Source organism: Phocoena sinus, chromosome 12, assembly GCF_008692025.1.
Source record: "Phocoena sinus isolate mPhoSin1 chromosome 12, mPhoSin1.pri, whole genome shotgun sequence".
Taxonomy (NCBI): Eukaryota; Metazoa; Chordata; class Mammalia; order Artiodactyla; family Phocoenidae; genus Phocoena; species Phocoena sinus.
The window spans coordinates 41647660-41670689 of record NC_045774.1 but is presented as its reverse complement, the minus strand read 5'-3'; the positions used below and the strand labels follow the sequence as shown (position 1 = coordinate 41670689).

General features: G+C 37.3%; 1 protein-coding gene across 9 annotated transcripts in view; it reads right to left on the bottom strand.

Annotated features, from left to right (window-relative positions):
- Positions 1-23030, bottom strand: part of MAN1A1 (mannosidase alpha class 1A member 1) — a 204711-nt gene that overhangs the window by 64829 nt on the left and 116852 nt on the right. For all 9 annotated transcript variants that reach the window (XR_004352483.1, XR_004352485.1, XR_004352487.1 and 6 more), the window contains exon 7: positions 2161-2284. Coding sequence is in view for 3 of the 9 variants with exons in the window: in XM_032650906.1 (XP_032506797.1) it covers positions 2161-2284 (124 nt within the window). In the remaining 6 variants the exon portion in view is untranslated. The remainder of the gene's footprint in view (positions 1-2160; positions 2285-23030) is intronic.

The following is a 23030-nucleotide window of genomic DNA, read 5'->3' as shown; positions in this document are numbered from 1 at the left end:
ATAAATGCTATGAAAAACATACAAAAGAGTAATGGGACAGAGTGATGTGAGGTGGTGAGGCTGTACTCTGTTAGTCAGGGTGGGCTGGGGAGGCTACTGGGAGAGGGTTTCAGCAGAAATTTAAAGGAATGAAGGAGTAAGTCATGCAGAGCAATGGAGGAAGAGCACGTGGGCAGAAGGAAGAGCAAGTACAAAAAAGTCCTGAGAAAAGAGTGGGTTTGGCAAGACCACCAAGGGTGGAGGTGAGGAAGTGAAGGGGAGAATGTCGGAGAGCCTAGAGGTGGCCAGGGCCCACATCTTGCAGGCCTCACAGACCATAATGTGGACTTATCTTATTCTGAGTGCGACGCAAAGCCACTGAAAACTTGTGTTTTTACAGGATTGGTGTGATTGAGGGGGCAAGGGAGGAAGTGGTAGTCAGATGGCTACTGCACAGTCCAGGTAAGAGATGATGGATCCCTGGACTAGGGTAGCAGCACAGGTAACGGGATACAAAGGATTTCTTGATGGATTGGATCTGAGGTTTACCAAAAAGAGAGGAACCAGGATGACCTCAAGATTTCTGGTCTGAGACATTGGGTAAACTGAGGCGTCTTTACCCAGATAATGAAGACTAGAGTAAAAGCCAGTGTAGGGTCTGAGACATTTTAAGTGGGAGTTGTCTGACAGACCTTTCAGTGGAAATGTTGAATAGGTACTTAGCTATAGAGCCTGGAGTTCAGGGGACAGGTTGGAACTGGAATTACAAATGTGGCGTTAACAGCCTACAGACAGTATGTAAAGTCATGAGACTGGATGAAATAATGGAGAGAGTGAATGTAAAAAGAAGAGGCCCCAGTTTGAGTCTTGGGGTTTTCCAATGTCTAGAGGTTGATGTGATAAAGAAGATCCAATATAGGAGACTGAGAAGGAGCACCTGGCAAAGACGGAGGCAAGCCAGGGGCAGAGAATACCTGTGGAGAAGGAAGTGATCAAGTGTGCCAATGCTGAGAGGGAGAGGGAGAGGGAGAGGGGGAGGGGGAGGGGGAGGGGGAGGGGAGGGAGAGGGGAGGGAGAGGGAGAGGGGGAGGGGGAGGGAGATGGGGAGGGGAGGGAGGGGGGAGGGGGAGGGAGATGGGGAGGGAGGGGGGGAGGGGAGGGGAGGGAGAGAGGGAGGGGGAGGGGGAGGGGGAGGGAGAGAGGGAGGGGGAGGGGGAGGGGAGGGAGAGGGAGATGGGGAGGGAGAGGGGGAGGGGGAGGGGAAGGGAAGGGGAGGGAGAGAGGGAGGGGGAGGGGAGGGGAGGAGAGGGGAGGAGAGGGAGAGAGGGAGGGGGAGGGGGAGGAGGGAGAGGGGAGGGAGAGGGAGAGAGGGAGGGGAGGGGAGGGAGGGAGAGGGGAGGGAGAGAGGGAGGGGGAGGGGGAGGGGAGGGAGAGGGGGAGGGACATGGGGAGGGAGAGGGGGAGGGGAGGGGAAGGGAGGGGGAGGGGAGGGGAAGGGGAGGGAGGGGAGGGGAGGGGAGGGGAGGGGAGGGGAAGGGGAGGGGAAGGGAGGGGAGGGGGAGGGGGAGGGAGAGGAAAATGGGGAGGAAAAGGGAGGGAGAGGGAGAGGTGAGAATGACTACTGGATCTGGCAACACAGCCCTCACTGGTGTGGCTAGGAGAAAAGCCCCGCGGGAGAGCATTCAAGGGAGTGGGAGCCAAGAAGAGAAGATAACAAACACAGACAACTCTTCCAAAGAATTCTGCTGTAAAGGGGAGCTGACAAGTGGGGTGAGTGGTGGGGTGATGGGTGTGTTTCCTGAAAATTAGAAACTGATTCAATTGCTACTTTGCATTTGTAAAACACTTTGAGTTTAAAAAGTCTTCCATGTATACGGTTCACACAGTCCACAAAACACTATAGTTTTAGATAAGGGAAAAGCTTCAGAGATGTAAAGTTACTTGCTTGAGGTGTAGAGAATCAGACATGTAAGGCCCTCTTGCACTGAGTTAGAATGGTGCTGTGAAAAGAATGGTTTACAGTTTGGTTAAATGAAATGCTGCATGTAACAAAACTTCATAAAGGGCTACATTAAAATTGGTGCTTCTTTTCCACATTCCATATTACTAAATCTCCCCAGAGAGGGATATTGTTTCCAACAAGTACTTTTTTGCAGTGCAAGGTATACTGAAGAATCTCACCTTATCAGCAAAGATGGGGTTTCCTGATAAGTAGCTCAAGTGTATAAACTCCAAATGCAGAGTTCCAAATTCTGCCAAAATACTGCTGCCTCCTGAGGCCCAGGGCCAATTCCTTCCAATCCCACTAAAGAAGAGAAGAAAGTGAAGAGTTATGGGTCAGAATGATTCCATTTTTTGCAGCTCTAAGTAGAAGTGAAAGAGACAGCTTTTGAATAATGACACCTCAGTTAATAGTTTGCTCTGTATATTTTAAAATATCCAGTGTTGCTTTCTTTGGCTACTGGTTTCAGGCTTTGATTCCTATCTTCAAATTGAAAATTACTTTTGACTTAAGTCAGAAAGAAGTTGTTATGTGCTTGCTGCTGATGAACAAATCTTTTAGAAGGTACAGGTGCCATAAAGAGATATACACCCAATCCAAGTAGAATACAAAACAACATCAGACCAAAACACCCCTATCATGCTCCATATCCCATATTAAGCCTTTCAACATTTTAATTAATTTCAGTCTGAGAGTCCAGGGACTTTTATAGACATTCACATTATATACAACATTTTTCTTGGACATAAGATGTATTTCAAAGATTCGTTAGTTATATACTCATTCCACCCTGCTTTAAACTTCCTCCCCGTTTACTAGACTTCCTTTCTTATGTTTCCCTTCACACAATTTTACCTATTTTCTAAGGCACTCGTGTATTCCATGACCTATTTAATCTATGCTCAAGAACTTCAACAAAATTATGTAATTCAAATCTGAAAGAGGTCAAAGGAATAAGCTTAAAAAATTATTGCCTTGTGGCTCATCTTAGTGAAATGCTTTTTAAAAAGAGTTAGTCCTAAACATACACTGACACAAATACACATAAAGTGGCTCTTGAGACATGGTCATACCCTTGGGTACAGTTTAAGTCTGGAGAGCTACTTAAAATGTCAAACACAGGTGATAATTCAAATAAAGTCAATGATTCTCCTGACCAATATATTCTCTTCCAGAAAGCTGAAAACCCACATTTTGGTTTTCATTCAGACTTACATTTACTGCATGCCTACGCTTTGCCAGGGACTATGCAGGGCACTGGGTTACAAGGATCCTTATAATGAATAAATCACTCTTAAGGACCTTATAGCATAATGGGAAAGAAAGACCTAAGCGTAAATAATTCCAATCACATACAGTAAGTGCCAAGTTAAATGTGTGAGGTGTTCTGAGCACCTAGGGCCAGGACATGCAATCCAACATGGAAGGGATCACAGAAGGCTTCTTCGAGGCGAGTCCTGAGTAGATTCTTGAAGGGTAAATAACAAGTAGTGAGGGAAGAATGGAGAGAAGGAGAATCTGGACACAGAGAGACACACAGCAGAAGGGCTAGCCAGGAACCTGAGGTAGCTCCTGAGACTGGTGAGTGGAGGGAAGGGAAGGTGGCAGGAGAGAAGGCTGCAAGGTTAAGTTGAAGCCAAACCTTGCAGGCTTGTGGATTTCTCACTTTCCTCTCTTTCTAAGTTGGCCCCATTGACATACTGCTCTCGGTGTCCCCTAGGTTTCCTATCCCCTTTGTTTTTCATTTTACACATTCACAGCCCTGGGTAAACCCTTCCAGTTCTGCCACAGGCATGCTGAGGATGCTGATGAAAAGGAAAACAATGGTGACAATCGGGTGTCTGACACTGTAGGCTGCCACCCTCTTATTCCCTGTTTCTTTTTGGAGTAAAATCTAGATTTTGCTCCCAAACACGGATTTATAGTAAACCTAATAAAAAAATAAACAGAAATAAAAGACAGAGATCTGAAAACCACATATTCATTTATTTTAGAAAATGCCTTACATTTATTAACTTCTGGGACCGAGAGTCAGTTTTTATTTTCATCGTTGGCTTAGATCAAAGGAATATCCAATCATCCAAATAGGATGAACAGCTACTTTCAAATTTTATTAACATATGGCAAATGCATACAGTAACTGGTCACTAATTTGCCATCATGACAGGTTATGTTTTTATTCCAACCGTTCTATCACTGACCAAAGTCAATAAACCTATTTAGCAAAACTCCAAATTTCTATGTTCCAGAGAAACTATAAAAGCCACGATATCAGGGCAAGAGGGAGTGATGACTTCACCCTGGAGAAGGAAGAGGACAGCATGCCAAGGAGCCCAGCCCAGTTTCCAGAGCTTCAGGGACTTTTCAGGTTCTTTTCAAGTTCAGGGTGTTAGAGGCTATGGCAGCACACTCAGATGTGAAACTTAAGCTGTATATGTACTAAATAAAATTCAAATTACTTTTGTATGCAGGCATTTGTTCTCTGCTATTATTGTGGTTAATCAAGAAAAAATCAGAGATATACTGAAAAAATTTCAATATGTTAAAAAAAGATTTAAAGGTTTATATATATATATATATATATATATAAAATGTCTTTGTCTTTGCACACATTCATATCAGAAGGAAAACAGCACTGTATCACTAATTATACAGGGAGCAAAATATTAAAAGCACTAGCAAAGGCTGCATCATGTGAACAGAAAGGAAGCTGGGTTTCGAATACATATATATTTATATGAAAGTATAGCTTTGGTTGCCATTCTTTCAATCTACAAAATTACTGTGTCTCAGTAAAATTATAAGATCAATGGTTACACTGGCTCTTAAATGTAAATCAGGGAAGGGTTTCAAGAAAGCAGATAGGGCATCATTATATCTAGATATTAAATAAGGTCATTTGCCTTTTCTTAGGCAAAGCTGCAAAGACATGGAGATTGGCCTGGAAAGCATGAGGCACATGCCATGGGCCATCACAGCTGAAATACCTGTGTGTCGGGGAAGTGGCTGCCTACTTGCACAGCAAATGTGTAGTGAGTCAGAACCAAGTTTTGGTCACTCACAGAACAATTTCTAAGATCTTTTTTGTGTTTAAATTCTATGAGTCTATTGAAAAATCTATATATTTATATGGCTCTAATTTCTTTTTTTTGGTATTTTTATTTTTTTAAAACTTTCTATTTTCTATTGCAGTATAGTTGATTAACAATGTTGTATTAGTTTCAGGTGTACAGCAAAGTGATTCAGTTATACATATACATGCATCTATTGTTTTTCAAATTCTTTTCCCATTTAGATTGTTACATAAAATTGAGCAGAGTTCCCTGTGCTATACAGTAGGTTCTTGTTGGTTATCCATTTTAAATACAGCAGTGTATCCATTTAAAATACAGCATATATAAAATAATATATATGGACAGTGGGCATTTGACATGAATATGGTGAGTCTGTGATAAAGGGAAATGAGTCAAGAAAGATTCTGCTCCCTTGGTCTGGGAGTCAGGGTGCCCTGGGCATCCCATGATACCAAAGGCTAAGCTTTCTAGACCTCTGGCTCAAAATGAATTTAATTTGAGAGACTAGGGGATTTTAAACGTCTTTAACTTTAGTTCTGCTATCATAGTACTTTAAAGGCAATCATGTTCTCCTATCTTTATTTTACAAGCACTAATAATATTTTAGAAAAATATTTTAAAGATAAAATAACAGTTTGTGTTCAGAAACTGTATGTTCCATAAGGCAGGCATGAAAGGGAAGAACATTTAAATATTGCCAATATTGTTATAATGACTGCATTTTAAGCCAAATATTGCCAATATTGTTATAATGACTGCATTTTAAGCCAAAATGATGACTCAGCATATGGAAATATATACAGACACAAAAAGGCAATTAACATGACTGGGGAGCTGTCAAGTGTTTGGTTCAAAGAATCCTGGAATAGAACTTCAAACTTTGCTATCATTCTAATTTCATTTATTTCGGTTTCCTCCAATCTCCAGTTCTTCCATTTTAAATTGGAGTATTATTTAAAACATGTGTCTCAACTTTTAATTTAATTTAAAATTTCACTATTCTACAAAGGTAATAATTCTTTGAAAGTAAAACATCACATCAGAAAATAACTAATTATGGCAATTGCAATTAGAAACATGTCTTTTAAAATACTGAGTTGTGGGCTTTCCTGGTGGCGCAGTGGTTGAGAGTCCACCTGCCGATGTAGGGGACGCAGGTTCGTGCCCGGTCCGGGAGGATCCCACATGCAGCGGAGCGGCTGGGCCCGTGAGCCATGGCCGCTGAGCCTGCGCGTCCGGAGCCTGTGCTCCGCAACGGGAGAGGCCCGCGTACCGGAAAAAAAAAAAAAAAGAATTGAGTTGCTATGATTCTTTTGAAAATGTGGATTACTGTGTTGTTGCTCTAGAGACTGTAATTTGAATGTGGTTTAGTAGCAGCCGTAATATACTTCCTCATTCTACTGCACTCAAAAACAAGAAGGTATAATTATTTACCGAACTCATAACTCTGATAAGCAATGGGTGTTATGTGTTTTCTCTTCTCTCTCCTGGGAATGGTTAATAGCTCCAGAGGAAGGAAGTACAGTACTAATGATGTTATTCTATGCACGTTTGAATCCTGTGGGAGAGCTGTGGGAGAGCTGCTCTTTCGCCAGAGCTTGTAATGAATCAAGTAGCTGGAGGATTGCTCTGGATTGATGGTATACGCCTTCAAAATAATCTTAAATCTAGGTACCTGAAGTTATATGCTATCGTTACTCCCCAGATAAAATTTGGAATATTAACAAATACATTTATTTACTTAATATAATCAAATGCAACTAATAATTTATAGAACTGAAACAATTCTAAAAAATTGCCAGATGAATATGTAAGCAAAACATTAAATAGTTCTAAAGTCTTGATTAGCTATAGACTTTCAATTTACTCTTCCTTGCTGCTTGCTCTTCTCTGCGAAATGGGAAATGGACCAATAAAGAAATTTATTGAGGATTCTTGTCTGAATAATTTCTGATTAGCTGATCAGTAAACAAACTCCTTTCAAGTTCATAGTCCAAAATACAGCTTATTCCTTGTGGCTATGGAGTTAACAAGTTTTGGAAGAAAAAAATTTCCCATATTCTATATAACATGGTAAAGCTCTACTTATGTTTGCAAATGACGGGGCACACAGGGATATTTAATTCAAAAGAGCAGATAATCCAATAATATTCCTTTTGGATTTTAGCATAGATTAGGAAAAAAATAATTGGAAAGTTCATGATGATTGTTTCATTTAAATGTATTCCCAAAGCTAACTGATTTTGAGATTAAGCAATTTCAGCTTCACTTATTACAAATGCTTCCTTCCTGCAAAGGCTTGCACAGTGCCAATCTTTCAAGTTTGTAGTCTAAGACCTCATTAAGACTTGGACTAACAATTCCAGGGACTGGCATTCTAAGACTAGTCAAGATTCTACTGTAGCTCATGCACAGAAATTTTGACTGGGGAGCACTAGTCTCCTGAGGGCTATCCTATCAGGGAAAGCTGGCTAATAAAGGGTAGCCACTTGACTGAATTCATTCATAATCCAATACTTACTGCTTCTGAACAGCAGCATGTGGTTTATATCGCCAAAGAATGTTCATACTTAAGTTTTTTAAGCAAGGGTCGAAATAATTTTTTAAAATTATCCATATCTTGTCCCACTTTGTAGGTATTTATTTTAGACAGAATCGAAACTGAATATTTATTATTTTAGTTTATTCTCACAGTCAATACTGCTGTCCTTGTATTTGACTAACTTGGATTGGAGGATAGGCTGGGGCCTACAAAAACTGAGATGATATGTCCTCTTTAATTCCATAACTAACCTGCTCCTAAGGTTCAAAGATGCTAAAATTCTGTTTTCCAGCTGCCCTTTGGGTAAGACCTCCTTGCTAACCAAACCACTTCCAACAGACTGAAAATAAGTTGAATGTAGCTTCTGCCCAGTTATTGGGCAAACTGGGATATCCTATCATTAGGTCAGAGAACACCACCAAAAGGCAGTACTGATGAGAAAGCATTTCAGTGCCCTTAGGATGTGTGGGCATGCACATACATTTACTTTACCGCACTTAAAAAAAATCGTATTCTACCTGTTGTTTTAAATATACATTACATTTTTCACAGACATTTCCCATGTCAATCAATGTACATCATCGTTGTTCTTGAGGAGTGCATAGTATCTGACTGAATGGATATATTCTAATTTACTTAAACACACCCCTACTGATGGACACTGAAGCTAAGTTATTTTTAAGTTTTTTTTTTTTCCACTGTAAACAATTTAGTGGTATGTCTGGACCTTTTATAAAGCTAACTTATTTCTTAATAAAAATGCCTACATTGATTCCAGCTGGAAGATGTTAGTTGAATTGTCTAAACCGATAATGAGGATGGATTTCGGAATGTGTATTGGAGGCATAAATGCCCACTATTTACAGTTATTTCTCTTTACAGAGTGGGTCTATTGTATCCCACCACATTTGGTAGCCTCTAGAACTCCTGGGATAGCTCAAATCCATTTGTTGAAATCACATTAAGTCCTTTAAAACTGGAGATGTGGAAGTTACAGACAAGGATCTATATCCACTTTTCGAATAAACCTCAGGAGGGAACAGAAGCATAGTATAGTCCATCTTCCAAATGGTAATTCACTAATAATAGTTTGCCAGAACTTCCCTTCCTTTTAGATACAATTATTCCACTATTGTAAGAGTTTAACACATAACATCATTCCAAAACATTACTTAAGATCCAAGACTACGGTCAGATTTGGCTATGTTTATTCATCTCTTTTTCTGCCTTTCATTCTATGGGTCTATGGCTCATCTACAGATCAAGATAAATGAAATCAGTACAGATCCCAGGCTTTTAATTTTCCAAATGGTATACAACAGTCTCTTTCCATAACCAGAATGGCAAGGATTTCTCCTTTCTACTAGATTCTAAGATCCTCAGGGACCCAGATTCTGCTTTATGCACCTGTGTAATCCCGAAGTCTAGGGCATTAGACATTCCCTAATGATTAATAAATTAGTTATCATTATACTTCAGGGTGGGCAATAAATTGTTTTTAAGGCAAGATCAGTAAAATAAATGCTAAATTAAGGAACCTGTAGTGGGAAAATGTAGCTAAATCCTATTCAAATTCCCAATGATGAATCAGCAAGAAAGTTCAAGAAAATAGATGATATATAGGTAATCAGGGCTATTAACTAGGGCATTCTTTAAAGCTGCGTTATGTAAATTTAGATATTTCTCTTATCATCTAATGGAAATCTAATCAGCCAAAGAAACTAGATGGTTAGTTAAACGACCTTATCGTTTGAAATGGTAGCATTAGTTTTGAACTTTTACATAAGGATCATGCAAACAAAAATGTGTGCATGGCTTGTGGGAAGAACAAACAGATTCAGGGATTACTCTGAACAGATGCTGGAGAATAAAGCTACCAAGCTATTGCATTCTCATTTTTCTGCCTTCTGCCTACAATGTATGGTTCCGAGACTGTGGAAAACTGTGTTATGAAACAGTGTGGCAACTAAAGTTTTAAAAACATAAAGATTAGGAAAAATCATGACACAAGAATAAAGAGGACAATCGCGAATAAAGAATAAAGAGGAAGAATAAATTGTTGAGGAAAACTCAACAATAAAGACAGGTGTCCTCTACCAAACATAAAATAGATAGCTAGTGGGAAGCAGCCGCATAGCACAGGGAGATCAGCTAGGTGGTTTGCGACCGCCTAGAGGGGTGGGATAGGGAGGGTGGGAGGGAGGGAGATGCAATAGGGAAGAGATATGGGAACATATGTATATGTATAACTGATTCACTTTGTTATAAAGCAGAAACTAACACACCATTGTAAAGCAATTATACTCCAATAAAGATGTTAAAAAAAAAAAAGACAGGTGTCCTCAACAGAACATTGAGCTACTATGATGAAATCAATGACTGTCCTGTTTTGGCTCTCACTGACATCCTTATATAAAATATAGTCAGTGCTAAAGGATCATCTGTGTATAATTAGCTATGTGATGCCCTGTGATGTCTTCTCTGTTATTTATCTTTCCACATGCTGAAATTCATCTCTCTAACCTGAGAATAAGACCTAAAGGTGGAGATACAATTGTTTCTTTTACCACCACCGCCCCTTAAAATAGATATTCACATAGTAAATGCCATAAGTTGATGACTGATGCATTTATATATTTCAGCAACCAATCCATTTCTAATATTACTGTAACTCATATTTTTTTTCTATAAAATTCAGAAAGTAGTCTAAGGTTTAGTACTTACAGTTAAAATATTTTACATGTATAGACACTTTCAATTGTTTACCTTTAACTTACACGTTTATATATTTTCAGTAATTAAGATTCTTTATACTATAGGAAAAAATCCTAAAAAAAAATGTAACTAACTCCCTAACAACTTTCACAAAGTGAGAATAATCAAAATGGGTAGTTTACGTGGTCTGAACTTTTGGTAGCCTCCTAATGCTGATATGAACATTTGAAAAATGTTTCAAAATACTAAGCAAAATGGTTGGTGGAACTTTGATAGTAAAACTACCTATTTCCTAGTAGAATGTTCAAAATATGAGCACTGACAACATAACTAAGTTTTAAAAATCTTTATTTAATGTGTGTTAGCTCTGTAAAATGCCAAAGTGAATACATGAGTATAGTACCTTGAGACCATACAATCATACTTATTTTACCTTTAAGGAAATAATCAGATAAATGAGTGCTGACATAAAAATGTAGCTTTTGGTAACTTTGTTAGAAAACATTATAAAATGCTAAAATGAAAACATCAAAATAGTATTTTGAAATTAGAAAGTAATAACCACTCTCATTTTACCTGTAAGGAAAAGGAAGAGAGAAAAAAACCCTTCCTTCTTTACCCTCTGCTCATGGAGGCTGGGCTTTATATTTCATAGTACAAACTTGCTGGCTCAGAGAATTTTATGTAATTATTAGGCCCCGAACACTGCTGTTCTTAACCCACTTAGGATAGAGTTTGGTGGTATTATGAGAAGAATCTCCAGAGGAATCTGGAATGAAAGGGGAGAGGCTAGGCTTAGGACAAACTATACTAGACTAAGGTAAGACCAGACTTTCCAGAAAGATCTGGTCTGAAATGAGCTGTTGTGAAATAAAGCAATGAACTAGTAGGAGGATTCCAGGGTTTTATGGATTGGGGCTAGTCTTGGTGCAAAATAAATCTTACAGCTCTGATGAGTGTCTTCTTGTTCCATGAATGCCAGTTTAAGAACAGTAACAATGTTTATGGGCTATTCCCCCCCTCCCCCATTCAAAATGAAAATGCTCTCTTGGGTCCTTGAGGAAAATGTACTTTCTTGGAATTTAAGATAACCTACTTCAGTTAATAGTAGGATGTCAATGTGAAAAATGGCACAATTATCATGTAACGTTAAGCACTAAGAAGAGAATAAAACAGGCTGATGTGACAGAGTCTGACAGGGAGCTTCTTTAGATGGGTTTGTTGGGAAGATCATGTTAAAGAGGAGAGTTTCAAGCTGAGACAAGCAAGATAAAAATGAAATTGTCAGTGAGGACCTGGGAATGGTTCCTGCAAGTGCCCTAGGGGGTCATGACTCTGAAAAGTGTGAAAACAGAGGCTGGCTGTGTGGCTGTAGTGACAGGGACACTGGAGAGCTGATAAAGGGGCAGATCACCCAGGACTGGTAGGCCAGAGCAAGCATTTGATTTATTCTAAGTACAATGGCGACTCACTCTAGGGTTTTATATAGGAGGTGATAAATCTGATTTGCTTTATTAAAGCTCACTCTGGACACTGTGGTAAGACTGCACTATGTGAGAGCAAGACCTGGAAGGAAGCAAGCAGGCAGGTATCTAGGCAACAGGCAGATGGTGGTCTGGACTAGGTGCTAATTGTGGAGATGGACAGACATGGAGGGATTCAGGCTATGTCTGGAGGAAGAACCGGATTTGGGGATAAGGGAGGAACGGAATCAAGGATGATTTCTAGTTTTTTTGGCTTTAGCAGCTGCGTAGGTATTGATGCTACTTAAGAAGATGCAAAAGACTGACACAGGAACAGGCATGATAAAGAAAAGCATGAGTTCTCTCTTTCAGATTTTGCTATAATAACCATCATTTATAATTACAAGGACAAAGTCAAATTTGATCATCTTAATTTTCCTTTTTTAGTTTTTTTATAAACATCAATTTATTCAACTTGAGGAAATTTTCAGTTTGAAGAAATCTTTTTCTTCTCATACTCTAGATCCTAATATTTTTCAGAGTAAACACCATCAATAATTTACTGAAATCTCTTCTGAAATTTCCTAGTACATGGTCACTAGACAGAACTTTTAAAAATACAAATGGAAGTATGCTATACATATTACCATATACTGTGTTTCATGAAAGAGTTAAGTACCTTGGTGCTCTACTGCATTATAGCTGCATAGTATTTCAGTGTGTGGGTGTACCGTGACTTATTCAATCATTTGTCTCTGTTCTCAAGTTTTGCTATTATAAAAATTGTGGCACATTCATGAGTAGGTCTCTAGGATAAAATCCTACAAGTTGAATTTCCAGGTCATAAAGTATGTATTTAAAATTTAATAAACACCACCCAGTTACCTTCTAACGAGTTTGTGTGCAAACACAAACTGAGTGTGCATGAGAACATTCTAGCTACTAACTCTGGGTATTTATCAAATTTTTAAAACTTGGTGAGTTTGCTAGGTGAAAAATAACATCCTAATGCTATTTTAATTTGTATTTATTTATGAGCTTCTGATGTTCATGGCCAATGTGCATCTTTTTCTGAGAAGTACATGTTTATGAAACTGCCTCATTTATGTATTGGTGTTACTGTCTCTCCCACTTCTATTACTTTTTATAAATTAAAAAAATTATATAAGTAATGTATACACATTGTTATAAATGAAACAATGTAAAGATGAACTGAGAAACAGCTAAATATTGAATCCCTACCCCCTTGTAATGTCTCTCACCTGTAAATCCTAGTTAACCAATGTTTTCCACCCATATGCATACAAACATACAGATATATATCTATATAGATATATATCTCAAGGATTTGTTCTTTCCAATAAAAGATATTACATTATATATATTACTTTTGTAAGGTATCTGTCTCAATTAGCAGCTCATCACAGACACTTTCTAGGATAATCATTTTAAACAGCTGCATAATAATATTCCATAAAATGGATAATCACATGTCATTAAGCCAATCCTCTACTGATAAACAGGTAGATCTCTTCTAATTTTTAAATACTATCATTATGCCATATTAACCATCCATATTCATACTAATGCTTTTAGAAAGAGCTTTTTATACATTAAGAAAACTTGCCTTTTATCCATCATGTGTTTTGCCAATTTTTTCCCAAGTTGCTGTTTGTCATTTTATTTTAGCCATTTTTTGCGGCTATATTAATTTTTATTTGGTAAAAATTTCCAATTTTTTCCCTATATATGTTCGGGGTTCTGTGTCCTATTTACAAAGTCTTCTCCTCTCACCCAAGATTATGCTTTAAACATCCTGAAAATCTGGGCAATAACTTCTTCTTTTAAAAGTTAGACTCAACAGTGAAAATCAAAGTATTATTGTATGTAAGTAAGCATAAAATTTACATTTTTAACCATAAGTATTTTGTTTCTCAAGTCATGTAACACTTTTTTAAAAACTGTATTAGGCGCACCTGTTCAATAGCTTAGCTAAGTATAGCTGTTGAATATTTAAGTATTCTAAAGTTAATTTCTCTCAGTATTTATTTTTGATCCTACTGCAAATTTACTGATTTATTTCTTCCCTGTAGAGATTTAATAGTTTCATCAATATTTCCCCATTAATGGAGGAGAAAAAAAGTTGCATTTAAGCAATAATGGAGAATATTTTATCCAAAAAGACAACAGAGAGGCTACAGGTAAATCAGAGAACAGGCTGCATAAATTTTAAAGATTATTTATGCATTTAGAGAATTTTTAGGTGTGACCTTGGGTAAGTCCTTTAAACTCTCTAAGGCATCCATCTCCTGATCTTTAAAACAAAGTAACACCTATGCCACCCACCTCCTACTATTTTAGCCGGATCAAATGGGATAATACACATGAAAGTGCTTTGAAAATATAAAGAGTTTAGTCCAGAAAAGTATTTTTATCTTTTGCATTAAGCAACTGACATTTAGCTAACCAAAAGAAATCTGGTTTTGGTTTTTTTCTCTTCAATTTTAGAGATATCTGCTCAATAAAAATAAATTAACCAAATGTTCACTTGGAGGTAGAAATTATAACTCAAGTAATAAGGAAACAAAGTGAGGCATTCCCAAGTTTTAAAAGTGTAACAAATTGCTACCATTAACAGCCAACTTCCTTAAAGCAATTTAATTGCTGTAAAGCTACCAAATATGCAGCACTTTAAGAAAGCTCTTATATGTCTTGCAAGTCCTCTAGAAAAAGGTAATTCAAAAAATATTCCTGGGGACTTCCTTAGTGGCGCAGTGGTTAAGAATCTGCCTGCCAATACAGGGCACATGGGTGTGGTTCAATCCCCGGTCTGGGAAGATCCCACATGCCGCGGAGCAACTAAGCCTGTGTGCCACAACTACTGAGCCCGCATGCCACAACTACTGAAGCCCACACTCCTAGAGCCCGTGCTCCACAACAAGAGAAGCCACCACAATGGGAGGCCCGCGCACCTCAATGAAGAGTAGCCCACACTCGACGCAACTAGAGAAAGCCCGTGTGCAGCAACGAAGACCCAAGGCAGCCAAAAATAAATTAATTAAAAAAAATCCTAGTAGTAAGAGACAGCTGCACAGACTGATGACATATTAATCAGGAAGAGTATGAAAATCCTGCCCAGGGATGTCCCTCTCCCTCTCCCCATCCTAGCCAAAGGTAAGAAATCTTAATTTGTTCTGGACAGGTACAGTATATCCTTTCTTCAAGGTGGCTAAATAATCAACTATGAGTCTTTAATGAATCATCATTTTAAAAATTCACATACTTATAAATACACATAGCAAATTATTAAAGATTATTCTCATAAATTATCCCCTGCTGAAAGAGGACTTACACAACAACATCCATTTTAGAATGATTTCCAAAAGACTATCACAGAAATCTTTCTAAGGCTCAAACTTGATCATTATGCCGACTACTTTACTATAGTAAATATGTAATGTTTGTAAAGGACATTATGATTTCCAGAGCTGCTGGTCCAATCAACCGTGAACCAATGGGTTAAACCCAATAGGAAGTTTAAAGCTTAATTCTAAAGGGTAAAGAGTTGGTAACTCAAAAATGTATTTTACTTGGCAAGTTTGAGTAGACATTGTTGTAAATAATTTATTGAAATTAACCTAAATTTTAAATTTAATTAAGCTTTTTTTTTTGGCTTTGCTGTGTCTTCGTTGCTGCGCGTGGGCTTTCTCTGGTTGCTGCAAGCGGGGGCTACTCATAGGGGTGCGCGGGCTTCTCATTGTGGTGGTTTCTCTTGTTGTGGAGCACGGGCTCAGCAGTTGCGGCATGCGGGCCACAGAGCGCGTGGGCTTCAGTAGTTGTGGCGCATGGGCTTAGTTGCCCCCGGCATGTGGGATCCTCCCAGACCAGGGCTCGAACCCCTGTCCCCTGCATTGGCAGGTAGATTCTTAACCACTGGACCACCAGGGAAGTCCTAAACTTACTTTCATATAAGGTCTCGTTTGCAAGGGAAATAGTTTAAATTTCATTCTTGTTAGAATTACCTATAAATAATGAAGCAATGTAATAACCAATGTCAAAAATAATAGTCCTTCACAGACTTATTGGTAATTCACACTTTAAAAACAGGCAATGGGTGCCTCTTTTAAATGAGAGCATGACAGGTAGGAGGTTGTTTATATAATTCAACTAATCTTCTCAACAACTGCATAGGTAATATTACCTTACTATCTAACAAAGGAAACTGGGATTTAGCAAGGTTAGGTGACTTCCCTAAGGTCTTCAGTTAAATGGCAGGAATGGGGTGGGGTTCCATGCTAGGTCTATTTCTAGAATGTGAGCTCTAACTCTTTTCACATACTACATAATGCCACTTTTTATGCTGCTAAATATGGTAGGGCCATGAAAATAAGCCAACTACCTGAGTCTAGGAGAGCAAAAGGAATTTATTAGCAGTGAAAACTGAGATACGACCAATCAGTATTCATTATTTGAAACAAGATGGTATTTTAAAAAAGAAGAAAATAATATATATATAAGACTGACTCATAATATACTTTAAAAAAAAAAAAAAACTCCCCAGTGCAAATATCTCTTGTTATAGAGATAACAAGAAAAATGATGCTGAAATCTTACAACAAAATAAAGCAAGTTCAGTTTTTTAATGTTCCCAAAATGAACTCTAAATGTCCAGGTCAACAATAGTTACTAGATGCACACAAGCTTAATGATTTACCAAAATCTGAAAAGTCTTTTGGGCATGAAAAATTATTTTTCTATTTTTTTTAGGATCCAGTCCTTAATGGTAATTTAGGACCATATTCTCCTATAATGTATGTTTTCATTAGATATGTTTCAAAATATTAAAAAGCATTAAAGAAGTAAAGTTTTACTTCCAATTTCTACCTCATCTTCTCTTTTCCTATTCCCTCTTCCCACAGAGAATCATTACTGTCTCTTGAATCACGTTTCAAAGATAAATTTTTTTGCCTATGCTAACAAATATGAATAAATATCCATCCCTTTTTACATAAATAGCAGACTAAACACTGTTAAGACCATATTCTTGTTTCATATTTAGAATATTCACAGATCTACTTTTATAAACTTTATTTTTAATAAAAAATTTCAAATACATAGACAAAGTAAAGCAAAAGTTCAGTAAACACCTAGATTTACCCATATACCCACCACTTAGATTTAATAACTAGTAATATTTATATTGCCATATTTGCTTCATCTACATACCTATATGTAAGCATATTAGTATTCTTTTGAGGAATTATCATTATTTTTTTAACATCTTTATTGGAATATAGTTGCTTTAACAATGCTGTGTTAGTTTCTGCTGTATAACAAAGTGAATCAGCTATACATATACATATATCCCCATATCTCCTCCCTCTTGCATCTCCCTCCCACCCTCCCTATCCCACCCCTCTAGGTGGACACAAAGCACCGAGCTGATCTCCCCGTGCTATGTGGCTGCTTCCCACTAGCTATCTATTTTACGTTTGGCAGTGTATATATGTCAATGCCACTCTCTCACTTCATCCCAGCTTACCCTTCTCCCTCCCCATGTCCTCAAGTCCATTCTCTACCTCTGCATCTTTATTCCTGTCCTGCCTCTAGGTTCTTCAGAACCACTTTTTTTTAGATTCCATATATATGTGTTAGCATATGGTATTTGTTTTTCTCTTTCTGACTTACTTCACTCTGTATGACAGTCTCTAGGTCATCCACCTCACTACAAATAACTCAATTTCATTTCTTTTTATGGCTGAGTAATATTCCATTGTATATATGTGCCACACCTTCTTTATCCATTGAGGAATTATTTTAATGAAATTATAGATATCTAGTCATGAAATATTTCAGTATTCATCTCCAAGGACATTTTCCTATATAACCACAATATCATATGGCACCAAAGAACATTAATAATTTCTTCAAATCATGTAATACCTAGTCATTATCCAATCTCATCAACCAACTGACCTCAAAATGTAAAGAACCATTATTTTTTACAGAGCTCTTTTTGGCTGTAGTACTGCTGGCGTAAGAGAAATAGTACAGGCTTCATCTAATATCAGAAGTTTACAGTGTTTATTTTTCATTTTGGTTGTTGTCATGTTATTTTTATTAGCACCTTTCATCTCTATCAAAAAAATACTGTCTAAACTTTACTTTGACATTGGCATAGGAAAATTTCCTCACTATGTTTAGCTTTCCACAGTTTGACACGCACAAAATTGCCCCAAAAGTGTTATTTATATAATTATAGCTAACATCCTGAGCAAAGTTAGGAAACGGAGAGGAGAAAGTCCAGCTCGCCTCGTGGCAGAATCTTTCTTCTCTGTGTTCCACAAACTCTCTACTCACTGACCTTGCCAGGACTCTATCTAGTATTCTCAATTTATTATTTAAAACGAAGGGATATCAGTGGTGGTGATGGCTGCACAGCTCTGTGAATATACTAGAAACCTTTGAACTGTACACTTTAAATAGGTGAATTGTATGGTATGTGAATTATATCTCAATAATGCAGTTTTAAAAAGAGAAGAGAGGGAATACATATAAAACTTATTCTAAAATATCTTAGAATTAGTTCCCTAAAGTGAAATTTAAAAATTTTCTATGTATTCTTAGCACTGAAAAAAAAAAAGCCTAATAATTAAACTAAATGAACTAAAGTTCCTATTTATTCTACTATTTTGATTATGTAACCATATTACAACTGTGACTCTTGCAAATGTAAGTATAGTATGTGGAGACAGTTTATTAAAAAGTATAGTCAGGAATAATTTTTTGCTTTATAAAAACCAAATAATCCTTTAAGTAAAAAAAATAACTCATAATAAATTTAAAGTTATGTGACTTGAAGGGAAATAAGCAACCTCATTTTCATAGGTAACACTGACAACTGGTACAACCATTCTGCAGGGGTGTTTGCCAAAATATATCAAAAAAATTAATAATATTCAGACTCACTAATTTAATAATTCCATTTTCCAGAAATTTATCCTGAAGAAATAATTTAATTCTATTACCAAGTATAAACACTTATATTTCCAAGTATAAATAAATGACTTGTACATTAGGGTATTATAATGTAAGAGTGAAAAGAGCTTGGCTATCTAACAATAAGAGAAAGTTTAAAAATTCTGGCCCATTTAGAAGATCTTATAGTATGCAGCCATGTTGTAAGAAAATGTTTAACAACATGAAGGATTCTTTCTAATATTTTTTTAAAAATGAAGGGACTTCTGGCTTCCAGTAATGGTGAAGGGAATTGGTTGGCAAATCCTCCAGTAAGTAACAATTATAAATTCAGGTATCTATCTATCTTGTTTTTTTTTTTTTTTTTTTTTCCAGTACACGGGCCTCTCACTGTTGTGGCCTCTCCCGTTGCGTTGCGGAGCACAGGCTCCGGACGCGCAGGCTCAGCGGCCATGGCTCACGGGCCCAGCTGCTCTGTGGCATGTGGGATCTTCCCGGACCGGGGCACGAACCCATGTCCCCTGCATTGGCAGGCGGACTCTCAACCACTGCGCCACCAGGGAAGCCCTATCTATCTATCTTTTAAAAGCACTAGAAAGTGACCAAAATCAGGCTTAATCTAAAAAAAGATAAAAAGCACAGACCACTGAAAGACAGCCACTGCAATGAGTTAGAGTTCGAGTTAGTGACTTTTCCCCTGATCTCACAAAATTTCAATCTTACTTTAGACAGAGTTAAAGGTTGGCAGGGTAGCTGAAAATGTATATGTGGGGGTGGGGGTGGGGGGGGAGGGGTAGTCCACAGAAGCCATAGAAGGAGTGGGACTAAAAATCTGAGTATACTCTGCGTAAATCCCTGGAGGACCACCAAATAAGATACCATTGGGTCACCAGGAAAACAGCTGACAGAAACCAGAGGAACACTTACCTCTGAAAGGCAGAGCTGCACCCTATGAGATTTGTGAGTTTGCGGCTTTGTCCGGCTCAGGTTACTCCTGAATCCAGGCCTAACTCAGAAGGCAGAAAGCTAAAGCCTTACTGATTTCAAGTGTAAGAGGACAGAGCTTGCTAATGCTACCACAAACTTTGCCCCAAACCTTGACAGAATGCTAAACTGCACAGATATAAGAAAGTTCCCCAGGAGGCCAGATTAAAAACAATAGCTGGAAGCTAAAAGAACTGAGCTTTTGCACACTGCAGGGGAGGCAGAGCTTATGGTTTGAATCCAAAGGAGCAAACTGCTTACTAAACAACAAAATCATCCTCAGAAGAACACAGAACATCAAAGGTTGCCAAACATATCCACACTATCTAGTTTTTAACCAAAAATGACTAGATATGCAAAGAAACAGGAAAATGTGACTCATACTCAGGAAGAAGGACAGTTAAACAGAAACTGACTCTGAATGGATCTAGAGGCTGGATTTAGCAATGACTCCAAAGCAACTACTTAAATACATTCAAAGAATTAAAGTGGAACTTGCCAAAGAAGTGGGCAGAATAAACAGTAAACTTGAAGCTATTAATAAAAATGATCACATCTGAAGAACAGAAAGAAGACAGTTTAAACATAATGAATAGAGCTTCAGAGTCCCGAGGAGAACATTTAGAACCTTTCACAGCAGAAGTGTAACTGAAATTCCAGGAGAGTAGGAGAAAGAGGTGGAAAAAATATCTGAAGAGATAATGGTTGAAAACTTCCCAACTTTTCTGAAAAGCATGAATTTGCTAATCTAAAAACTGCAGTAAACACAAGCAGGATAAATACAAAGACACCCACACCTAGCTAGGTAGATTAGAGTCAAATTTCTGATAGCCAAAGATAAGGAGAAAAATTTGAAAACAGCCAGAAAATAAAGAGCAAATCACATACAGGGAAATAATGACAAGGTAACGGCTGACTTATCAGAATCAGTGGAGGCTACAAGCTGAAGGAATGACATATTCAGAATGTTGATAAAAGATCTGAAAACTAAAAATTCTGTATCTGATGAAACCATCCTCCAAAGGTAAAAGGGAAATAGGTATTTTCAGATAAGCAAGAAACTGAGATGATTTGTTACCAGTAGCAAACAAACAAACAAAAAAACGAATACTAATGCTCAGTAAATACAAAGGGCCAACTATACGATGCCATTTTATTTTATATAGGGGACCTGAGCATCCTTGGATTTTGGTATCTGAGGGGGTCCTGAAACATATCCCTCTCGGATACCAAGGGCTGACTGTTTACAGTTGTAAAGTTCCTGTATTTTACCTGAAATAGAATATTAACTCAAAGTAGATTGTAATCCTTAGGACAACTATACGTTATATCTAGATATATAGATTATATACCAATATGTAAAAATATATGTTCTTATTTAATAATACAGGAAAGGAGAAAAAGAGGGACGGCAGGCAGCATGAGCTTCATAGGTACATCAGTTCCTCTGCTTTCACATCACACAGGGGTGAGGCACAGCGACCTGGGTGGACACTACACATGTGGTTGCTTTGTATTACAGTCGAGGAACCTTAATCTTTTAAAGGAGCTGCTAACAAGCTTGCCCAACTTTTGCTCCAGGACGGGACATTATCTTTATTATCTTGGACAGCAAAAAACCACAACAAAACAATACAAAACAGAACTGCCCACTGCCCTAGAAGTCATGTTAGATATTTTATCTTCGGAGGCTGTTTAAAACATCTTTGAAAAGAGAGTCAGAAACAAAAACTGTACGATTCAACAATTTCGCTCCTAGGTATTTACCCTAAGAGAACCGAATACATAACATGTCCACATAAAAACTTGAACTTTTCATAAACAGCTTTATCCACGATGACCAAACTTTGGAAATAACACAAATGTCCATAAACAAAAGAATGGATAAACCATGGTATATCCGTAAAATAAAGTATTACTCAGCAATCAGAAGGAATTAACTATTATACATAGAAAAATATTAATGAATCTCAAACACTATGCTGTATGAAAGAAACGAGACAGAAAAGAGCATTTACTGTACGATTCCCTTTGTATAAAATTCTAGAAAGGGCAAAAGTCATCTATGGTGAAAGCAGCGTATCAGTGGTTGCTGGGAGTCAGCTGAAGGGGAGTGATGATTGCAAAGGTCACAAGCAAAGTTTGGTGAGTGATAAAATGCTGTATATCTGATTGTGGTGGTTACAAAGTATATATTAATATATTTGTCAAAATTCATTGAAATTTACATTTAAAATGGGTGAATTTTTGCCTGTAAATTATATCTCAATAAAGTAGACAAAAAGGAAAAGAAAGCATGGGAAAAAAGTATATGATTTCATTGTTGACTCCTTGAAAATGAGCACTGAATGATATATAAAGTGTTTACACAGGATTGAAATTGTGAGTGATTATTTTCTTCTTTTTGTTTTCTACATTTTCATATTTTCTCCAATTAATGTAGTTTCTTTTATAATAAGAGAAAAATAAACTATAAATTTTATTAAAAACAATAGCTTACCAAAGACTATTTTACTCATTAAAATTATTTAAAAATTCGATATCTAGAGAGAAATACACCCATAGTATTTCACTGCTCTACACTGATGCTTAGAAAACCAAACATTTTCTAAATATGCAAAATACCTACTGGAGTGAAAAAGGAGACAAGAAAAAACTGCTTGAGTTTCTAGCTCTTAGGTTAACATATTCAACTGAATGCTAAACAATGTTGGAATACTAAACTTACTAGACTTGCGTAAGTGATGTGGTTCAGAGAGACCCTTGTAATATAGCTTTGTGGTAATTACTTATTGATTGTTCACCAGCACATTTATTCCTTGATAACTTAATTGAAGAAAGTTTTACCGTTAGTCCAGAAGCACAGAATCTGATTAACTTCATTCTAACCCTACTGGTATTTAATGTGTTTATGATGAATCCAAAGCTTTGGTCAATAAAAATGATCACACTTTGCAAATATCATGATATTATCATATTGACTTAGGATTTTCTTTAATGTATATTGATAATTCCCAAACATTTTTTAATGATTCTTTTAACAATTTTTTTTTTTTTTTTTTGCTGAGAAACTCAAGCATCTTGACTGGCCATTCAAAAATGCATCATGGAATAAATTGTTAGCACACAAAAGGTACCTGTAATTCAGAAAAATAAGAGTTCTGTAACTGTACACCTTAACTTTGTCTTACAAAATAAAATAAGTCAGACTTTTTTGGGAAGCTCAGACTCTTAGGAAACTAATTGCTAAACTAATGTCTTAGTAACAGGATTATTGGAAATTGAGAATGAAT